General features: G+C 39.6%; 1 protein-coding gene across 2 annotated transcripts; it reads right to left on the bottom strand.

Moving 5' to 3' along the window:
* Positions 1-575: 575 nt before the first annotated feature.
* On the bottom strand, positions 576-9334 carry nrbp1 (nuclear receptor binding protein 1). 2 transcript variants are annotated; one of them, XM_029462981.1, is made up of 18 exons: positions 8802-9334; positions 8281-8548; positions 7513-7635; positions 6692-6793; positions 6495-6584; positions 6362-6402; positions 6016-6110; positions 5744-5827; positions 5577-5635; positions 5164-5262; positions 4956-5088; positions 4576-4666; positions 4145-4195; positions 3424-3559; positions 2932-2985; positions 2771-2834; positions 2288-2343; positions 2107-2202 (listed from the first exon to the last, which is right to left on the bottom strand). In XM_029462981.1, the coding sequence occupies exons 2-18, from the start codon at positions 8512-8514 to the stop codon at positions 2107-2109; spliced, it is 1608 nt and encodes a 535-aa protein (XP_029318841.1). In that variant the 5' UTR covers positions 8515-8548; positions 8802-9334. The 2 variants fall into 2 exon arrangements, with proteins under 2 accessions (XP_029318842.1, XP_029318841.1); XM_029462982.1 differs by lacking the exon at positions 8802-9334 and having other exon boundaries at positions 576-2202; positions 8281-8514.
* Between the last annotated feature and the right edge of the window lie 526 nt (positions 9335-9860).

Raw genomic sequence — 9860 nt, forward strand, 5'->3', positions numbered from 1 at the left:
GAAGTGCTATGTACTGTTTTTGTAGTTTCTTTCATTTATTTTTTACTCACAAAGGTAGAGAATTTAAAATACCCACGCAGCTGGAAAACACTCCTGAACTGGATGTCGCCATTTTGGTAGCTTTTTATTTAGAGTGCGTTTCTAGGGTGTTTTATATCCCAAAAATATTTTTTAGTCTTTGCTGTACTTTTATTATACTGCCGTCATTTTGTACGGCAATGTGTTTTGTCAGCATGCAATGTGTTTTATTCAACTGTTATTTGAGCACACATTGTGACTTTAAGTATGTACATGAATATACTTGTACAAGGGCTACAGTTTCTTAACATTTTGAACAAATAATTCAAATAGTGATGCTCTGAGGATAGAGATCACGCTCCTGATACTTCAGGATGATTTCTTTTGTATAAATAATTTAAACAATTGAACTTTGTGTCATTTGTGTGTCTTACACCATAATGTACTTTTCCTTCAAGGGAAAACTTGTCGTTTGGATTAATGGCGTGCAGATTCAACGTCCTGCATTGGAAAACTTTCCCTGGTCGTGAAAGTTGACGACACGAAACAAAAACCTGAAGTGCTGACAGTGTAAATATTTATTTCAGGAAGTGAAAAAAGGGGGTAAATGCATTGCAGAAACAGCACAGTGTCCAGCATATAGTGTGCAAGATGGTTACAAGCATGCCAGGCAGTTTCACACTTGTATCTCGAAGTATCTACAGACCCCGTCAGGAGGCAGTCGTAGAGTAGACTGGATCATGGCCTACATATTTTATTTTTTATCTTAGAGCCTCCTGCTGTTGCGAAGACGCCAGAGGCCACATGACATTTCCAACAGGATATAAAAGTGTACAGCAGTGCAAACTAACAGAGAGATCCCCAAACAGTTAACATATAAGGGTGGACTAAGAAAACTAATTATTCAGAGCCGTAAAATCCCAACTGACAAAACTTCTGCATGACAAATGACCATCCCCCGTTGCTGTTAAGATGAGAACTGAACCAACTGCAGGAGGAAGCTTGTTGCATGCATCAATTTCCATTTAGACACAGAAAAGCATGCGTTCCCCAAACCTGTTGAAAAACATCCACAAGATCATGTGCTTTAATGCAAAAGCTTCTGCACATGAATCTAACCAACATCTCCCGTTTACAATGTCAATTTGAACCAAGATGCAATCGATACGTCTGCAATGAGCTACTTGGCAAACAGAAGCTACAGTAGTAGTTGGACCGCAGTCATCTGACGACCCCCCCCCCCCCCCCTTTTCATAGAAAATAACAGCGCGATTTAAAGGATGAGAGAAAGTAAAAGCATACATTCTAACAACCACCGGCCTTAGTGCTGGAAGTGAATTACAGTACACGCTCAAGAAAAATACACAAATAAATAGTTTAACTTTTTCATATTTTAGCTGCAGCTGCTTCAGATTGTGTTGCAGCTGCACATTTAATAACTACGTTGTATAATTACAGAATTTGGATGTAAAAGGGACGTTGCATCTGTTGCATTACTGGCTTAATGCATTTGAGTCTTCGAAAACTGATACAAGGTAGGAAGTTGCCTCACCCGCTGCTCAAGAGAAAGTTTAAAGGGACCAGACAACCAGACTTCACCTCACAACACCGTAATACATACACTTCAGTATGCCGGGACAAAAGAGTTTTTTTTTTTATACAGACAACTATTTAACAGTTTAAGTACAAATCTTTAAAATACAGTTTTAATACTGACTTAAGGAAAATACTTCTGTAATGCAGTTTTATGTTATTTACCTCTTTCTTCACTACTGGAGAACTGAAAGTAATAAGCCAAAAAGTGAAAACGATTGTATTTTCCTTCAAGTTGCGAATAGGATTCCCTCTTAAAAAGAGAAGCAGATGGCTGTATTGGGTGGGAGAAAGAAAAAAAAAATCATGATAGAAAGCGAGAACCACTTAGTGGCAGCTTTTCCCACCAGAAGATCCGACAACAGGCTGCAGGATCTGCAGCCAGAACAAGGCTTCCTCCTTTATCCTCGCAAAGCTTTCCTGCAACTCAGAGGTGGAGCAAAAAGCTAGTCCTGATGACGAGGAGGGCTGAAAGAAGGCCGAGTGAGTCCTCCGCTACGAGGAAACAGTCACCGGATTGAGAGAACCGTTCCGGCTGTAGAACTTTGAAAAGGCCTCTTCAAGTACAGATGCAAGTCGTGGCTGATCGCCCTGAAACGGAGAGACAGCGAGGTTAAAAAACATCTTAGAGGCTGCACGAGAGTTCAGGTCAGCAGGGTCGTGATGAAGAACTTACCTCACTGATGAATCCCAGCTGAACCAGCTCCACAGCCAGCTCATGCACGTTCTCATCTGAACAGAAATACAAGGCCGTCAGTCACACATGGTACTGCATCATGCCAGTACTATCAACTATCAAATAATATGCCTGTGAGGTATTTAAAGTGGCTGGCAGAAGACTACTTTCAAATAAAACACACATAGTACAGTAGGTCATGAAAAAGGCATAGTACTGTTAGTCAATCGTTAAAGTAGTTGTGCATGCAGCCTGTTTCCTGCATTTGTGTTTTAAATCATATTAAACTGAATATCTTTGGGTTTAGGACTGATGAAACCAGACATTTAAAGACATCACTTTGGACTTTGAGAAACTTTTTTCTACATTCTACATATTTTCAAGCCAAACGATTTATTAGAAAATAATCAGCAGATTAACTGATCATGAAAAGAGTCGTTAGTGGCAGACTTGGTGCACATGGAAAGAAATAAAGATACTCACTTGGTAACAAATCGCAGCTTAAGTGCCTATTCAATTTATCCTCAAGTTTCAACAGCAAGGTTAGCTGAAAGGAGAATAAAATAAAGCAAAACATAAACCACTTCACAGATCACATTTAAAGGTTAGCAGCAGAAACATCCTGTTGATCATCCGACACTCACATGATGCTTGGTGCCCTCATCAACAGGCTCAATATTGCACTGCATCTGAAGGACCTGTGAAGGAAACCAGCTTAATATATAGTATGTAGTACATAAACGTGCAGTGTATGATCAGGAAATGACAGAGTAAGAATGCAAATACAAAAACCTAAACTGGGTAAATAATGTAATACTGAATAACTTGCATAAATCATAGTTTTATTCTACAGGGAGGCTAAAACTTGTTATCATGCATTCAATGAGAAGCTTTATGTGGCGTCTCCAGAACAGTAATTCACAGAATGATTCGATTAGAAATCTGAAACCCTTCTATATTCTAAATATTCTAAATATCCTCAATGACTTTGTAACTCTCTAACTATCCCCTACAACGTTTTGGGACAATAAATAATAGAATTAAATTAATATCCAACACGGTTTGTTGAGTGACAGTTTTAAGTTCCTTGTGAATTAAACGGTTAGGATTCGTTGATGTCCTTTGACAGGTCTTACCTTCCTGGTCTCGAGCTCTGCGGGTTCAGGAGTCGGGGTTTTCACCGAGGGGGGCACGATGGGCGACTTCACCGCCTCCTGCTGAGGTTGATGTGGAGACGGTACCCCAAACGCAGTCAGAGGGTAGATCCCATTCCTGGAACATTGAAAAGGAAAAGAAGAGATTTAACGGAAGATTATTGTCGGAGGAGGATATCTTTTGAACTACGGTTTATTTTGCATGTATGCACATCTAACTAACAACAATTTCTTATTTTCGGCCTCAATCAGTTGTTTCAGTAGAATTAATAAACTTTATTCGTATAGCACCGTTCATGCACAAAGTGCTTCACAATTCAGCAGCACAAACACAAGTAGGGAGAAGAGAAAAACAGACTGCTAGTTCTGCTAGTTATAGGATTTATTAAAAAGATATGTTTAAAACCTATCTACTGAGTCAGCAACTATAAAAGCAGTGTTCTATATTTTTGGGCCGTTGTGGCTAAAAGTAGCGTCCCCAAAGCTTTTTGTGGCGACCTTGGCAGTTAAAAAGAGTGTGCCTTTTCATTTAGTGCCTAAAAGAAAGACTTTAAAATAAATTCTAAAACACAGGGAGACAGTGTAGGTTGCGTAAAACAGGAGTTCTATGATCTGAGTAATTCTTATTGTATTTTACCAGCTGGCATACGAGCCAGTCTTCAAATCACAGACACATGTGTTCCCGGCTGCAGTGTTTTCTTACCTTACATCTTCCAGGAACTTGTCCAGCTCAAGTGCAGGAAACTGAGAGAGCCTGAAGCAGAAGACAAACTGTTACTCGCACTGAATATTTAGTGGGACTAACTCTTCATCAACTCAATTTGAAAATGAGCTTTTTATTTCCCTCCCATAGAACAATATATATATATATATATATATATATATATATATATATATATATATATATATATATATATATATATATATATATATATATATATATATATATATATATATATATATATATATATATATATATATATATATATATATATATATATATATATATATATATATATATATATATATATATATGCACATGTATACATATACCACAGGAAAACTTCCTTCCCTCTCTAGGGTTTTCATCCAATCATCTCTGTACGTCAGTGTTGTGCTTTTACTCAGACTTACTTCATCTGAACTCCGTCTTTGACCTCAACAATCACCAAGTTAGGGTCCATGTTCTTTGTCATCTCTTCTAAAGCATTTTCTGGAATCATATCTACAGGTGAAACAGAGAATACAGCAATCAGAGAAAAGCATTCCCCTGTGATTTTTTCATTTTTGTGGCTGTGCATGGCGGGTTTTATGTCAGAGTCCTGTAAAAGTAAAATAAAGTCATCATTCTTTGGCATATGGAAGATGGCCAATCTGACCTTAATAAGAAAACATATCTTCCAGTCTTAGGTGTGCTGTAAACTATTGTCTCTATATTTGGTTTGAACAATAGGCTAGTTGCCAGGAATCATTCTGATAAAACATGTTGTGGGTGCGCGTGTACTTTCACTCACGTTGGTGGCTGACGATGCAGTGTGCAGCCAGCAGCTTGAGTAAGGGAACCTCAAACAAGGCCTGATGAAACAACAGCTCCTTAGCTGTGGGTCGCTTACTGGGGTCCACCTCCAGACACTTCTGGATAAATTCCTGAGAGGGGAAAAATACCTTTAGGTTATGGATGGACTGACATACATGGGTTAGGCTCGTCTGTCCCTCACTCACCCGTTGCAATGGATCCTCTAGGGACTGAATGGCACTGTTTATGGCTTCTTGGGACACATAAGACGAATCTCCATTACTCTGGATTTCCAACACGGCCATCTGAGGAAGCGATCGGACAAAAAAGGGCGTTGATTGTACTTATGAATCACTTCCAATCACAAAGGTCACTGGAGACCCGATACTTTACACTAAAGTCTGAATGATTTAAAGCAGCATTTCAACATTTCCTGTCTTTCAAACAACAGAGCTGAACGACATCCTGATTAGTATTTCTGTAACCTGATTTAAAACACAAAGTAAAACTTTCAAAGCAAACATTAAGTTACATTCTACATCAGTGCGTCAACAATCAAACACGTGTTCCATAAACTACAGAAAGAGGCCACTGAGAGCAGAAAAGGGTATCCTCTCACCTCTAAGGCGCACATTCCAAAGGAATAGATATCCACGGCTGTGGTGACGTTGGCAACAGCTGAAAGCGGAAATAAGCCGATCAATATCACAGAAACAGAACAACACCAGGGCGTAATGGGGCACTCTGAAATAACCGGACGTTTGATGACAGATGACTGGATCTTACCTCCATATTCTGGAGCAAAGAAATGAAGGCTCTTCTGCTCTTCCCGACAGGTCTTCACATGGTTATTGATGGTGTCTGGAGCAACTGAAATAGTGGAGAAAAAGCCATAATAATAAGAACAACAATACAAGACGTAGTACTAATGATAACAGCGAGGGCATCTGTAGTATACAAAGCAAACACTTTTCAAAAGAGGGACACAACACTAGCTTTACACGGTCCTGGTGTCATCTTCTGAAAGATCTCTCTAGCTTTAAACATTAATTCTCTACCTGAGCCGATCTTGATGAGGCCGTTGTGCTGGATGAAGATGGTGTCACAGGTCAGGTTGCCGTGAATGATGGGAGGTTCACAGGAGTGCAGGTAGCTGGAGACGAGAGAGCGAAGGTTAAGTCAATAAAACATTTGCTACCACACCTGGGAACAAATAACTTTCTTGTTTGCGGTCACTTTCAAGACAAATATGATTATTTTTTTTTTTATTAAATGGACCTTTGTAACAGCTGATTGAGCTGTAGTAAAATATCTTTGCATTAGGACAACGGTCAATGCCCCTCAACACAATTAATGTTTTAACTCTAAGTAGCTCACAGAAATGAACCGTTCTGTTCGACCTACCTGAGAGCAGAGAGTATTTGTGTGCACCAGCGCTTCCAGGCCTGTCAGACAGAAAATAAAAATAAATGCAAACAGGTTTTTTATTGATCAACTGTTCTGGTCTCGTTATTGAGTAACAGCAGAGCTTTCAAACCTTTTCATTCATGGTCTTGTGGTTTTTCTTTGTCTTTTTCAAGAACTGTTTGAGACTTCCCGAGGACATGTACTCCGTGATGAAAATGACCTGCACACAAACAGAAGAACATAAAAGCCATTACACTCAACACGGTTTAATACGATTTGATAAAAAGGTTTGTTTGTTTCTTTCTTTTTTTTTAGACGATCACTTACCCTCGCTCTGTTCTCTTTGACATCTGCCCAGTACTTGTGGAACTTCACAATGTTCAAATGCTCCAGCTGGATCAAATTGTCAAAAACTGCTTTGACTTTTTCCTGTGGAAAAACCCCAGAAAAAAGATTCCAATGAATTGAAATGTTTACATAATGTCACATATTTTAACAGTAACTTAATGTTACATCTGCCATCCATGTTGTCAAATCTAAGTTGCAAAAAAGACTATCAGGCATTTCAAAACATATTATGTATTAAAAGCACCATTTTCTTTCATGCATAAAACTGAAAAGCTTTCTGTTGCAAACCGTCATCAACTCAGTAGATCTCTAACACAGAAATAATACCTCATTCTCGGTTTTTTTATTTAAAGTAAGCATTTCTGCAACCAAGAAAAGAGTGGGTAAATAGAAACCACTTCACAATGATGCAAAACCACCCCGATAAATGCCTAGAAATGTCAAAAAGGTTTAAGCAAAGGAGAACCTTAAATCCAACTTCTGGTCTGCTTACTCCCTCCCCTTCACATTTCAGAACATTGTTTCTGCCATTACTCAGCTTACAGTGTGCGTACTTTGGTGTTGGCAGCAACAAGTCTGACCACTTGCCTAAGGAGCTTAAAGCCAAACGGGGGAAAATGATAAGCAGCGGGCTTCTACGTTGTTATTGAGGACACAGTAGGGAATGCAACCTAACACAAAGATAAACACAGTCCTTAAACCTTGTCAAAACATTTCATTTCATCCAGGTATAAACGCCGTCCTCCCGCTGACAATCATTATTATACATGTTTCATTCATCAACATGGCGTGGCACCCACCTCCTGTAGTTTGAAATTCTTCCTTTCTGAGAACATGACCTCATTCCACACCACCTCGACTCCTTCCTCAGTGTCCATTGCCAAGTAAGCATTATCGATCCCCGGGACGTTCCGCTGATTCACCTCCAGGAGGAAAACAAAATAATACTTCAGGTTTACAGGTTTTTGTTTTATTGATAGCTAACTCTCACTCAGCGAGACAGAAGTCTAAGTGGACCAAACTTTGAATGAGTTCTTGCTTTTACACAAAATGCATTAACTATACAATAAATGAACTCTCTCACTCATACTCCACACCACCTACATAACACGATGTATTGGGCAGCAAAAATGTTTTAAATGCTAACACACTGCTTTCAAAACAGAATGATGTCATGCATTTCTGCAGTAACCATATTGAAAAGTATAGAAAATTATTATTATTATTATTGCAGCCCTGGAAATTCAGAAATTAGTTTTGTTTAAAACTTTTTAAAATTCTTATATGCAAAGATATAGGAAAACAAATATTGAAGTCAAGTGCTGCACTTCAGTTTAATATACTTTAGTGTAGTCAATAAAGTGATAAGGTGGTGTTCTTAATTTATTATACGATGTATGTATGATGTGTTTTGGTGGTTTGAGTTTGACCTAGAAGCATGTTGGTAATGAAGACGGTATGAAAAAGTGGCTTCAGTATTGACCGATGCTTGTTTGCAATTGTGTGTAAATGTAATTTAAACCTTAGTAAAAGGTAAACGTGACCCCCTCCGCAGACATCTCTCCTACCTCTTCTCTGCGTTTCTGCCAGCGACCACATGGGCTTTCCTCCAAAATCTCTGACTCATCCTCGCTCTCCTCTTCCTCATCCTCTGTGGCAGCAGTAGCTTGAGGCTGGGTGACCATGGACATAGGGGGAGACACAGACGACACTGTTTGACCTGTGAGTGCAGCTGCCACAGACTCTGCCTTCACTTCCTGGCCTGCAGTGTCCGAGGCCTGTTTGTTATCTCCCTCAGACATCTTCTTGGTTGTTGTTGTCAGGCCCAACAGCCAGCTGTGAGACACACATAGATACCCAAACACAATATCAGCATCATACTCCATAATAACACTGCTTGTTGATGAGGTAACATACAAAAACTGCCAGTTATATCACAGTTCAAAACTAGCTTGACAGCACTGGTATGCACTTAGCGGCAGCAGAGGAATAACCGTTGAGACTTTACAGAAGAAGTTAGCTTAATTAGCACTTTATAGGAAAGGACACAAGACATCGCATTACAAATATGAGTAGAAGTAGCACATACGTTTTAAAGAAGGGTAATGTGACGATGCCAGCTCTCAGTTTAGCAGACTTCCACCGGCGCAGACCAACCCCAGCTTCTTATATTGTTAGCTTTGTTAGCGGAGTTGCAGCTAGCTTAGCTCCTTGGCTCAAGGTGCGTCACTAACGGTACACCAACAACATCCACGGCCGGCGCTTTCTTCACTTTACCCGCTATAAATGTCGCTCGATATGTCACTTGGTGGCCAGCTAACTAGATAGCGACAGTTTTAGCAACCCACTGCTCCTCAAGACTGCAGCTAATGTGTGCTCTGAAAATTAGCCACTGCTAATGTGAGTAAACTACACACTATAACAACAGCGCCAGTCCTAGACGCGTTCACTGAGTAATAACATGACAACAGATACTCGACAAAAACAAGGGAGGTTAATGATATCATTAACTTTATATCCTCGAACAACAACGGCTGACTGACTTAAAGGCTAGCTTTACATTTAGCCAAATATGATGGCGACAACTTCCAGATGCACACTGCACGGTCACAGGCGAGTGTAGTTGCCAGATATAGTTTGTCCCATCCCCCTTCTGCGGTGGTCAAATTAATAAGTTCTCTGTGATGCAGCTTGGATATACAGTGGTTATATGGTATTATGAACATAACGTAAGTATTTATTTATTTTTTACCAAAGAATAGCATATCACAATATATTTAGAAACAGAGTATCTTCAAGTAATTGCATGCACACCTGGATTACTGGGCTAAGTGTGCACCTGCAGGGGGCCCCAAGTGTACTGTGCCAGTTGTGTTTTTTGTGAGATGATTAATTATACATTTGTTAAGAAAGTACAACAAGGTAGATCCTGAATTATTATTTTAGCTTGTTGCTTTGGCTTGAGAGGAATCTAAATGTCAAAATGAAGTTTTAAGACCGTAAGAATGCAGGTTTCTCTCAAACCTGGCAACCGTACTCTCAACATCCTCCCTCTTCCAGTCTGTTATGGCCATGAATTGACAGAGAATCAGACCAACTGCACACTGAAGTATGATAATTGGTTGGATTAGTCAGCCATAGCAGGCCA

Source organism: Cottoperca gobio, chromosome 24 (genome assembly GCF_900634415.1).
Source record: "Cottoperca gobio chromosome 24, fCotGob3.1, whole genome shotgun sequence".
In the NCBI taxonomy this organism is placed as follows: domain Eukaryota; kingdom Metazoa; phylum Chordata; class Actinopteri; order Perciformes; family Bovichtidae; genus Cottoperca; species Cottoperca gobio.

What these genes read in the sequence shown, in the direction of transcription:
- nrbp1 (XM_029462982.1), bottom strand. Translation starts at nt 8,514, where the DNA reads ATGTCTGAGGGAGATAACAAACAGGCCTCGGACACTGCAGGCCAGGAA. An exon ending in AAAGACGGAGTTCAGATGAA is followed by an intron (nt 4,196 to 4,575) that starts GTAAGTCTGAGT and finishes CTTCTGCTTCAG; the next exon opens with GCTCTCTCAGTTTCCTGCAC. An exon ending in AGCTGGGATTCATCAGTGAG is followed by an intron (nt 2,203 to 2,287) that starts GTAAGTTCTTCA and finishes TCTCCGTTTCAG; the next exon opens with GGCGATCAGCCACGACTTGC.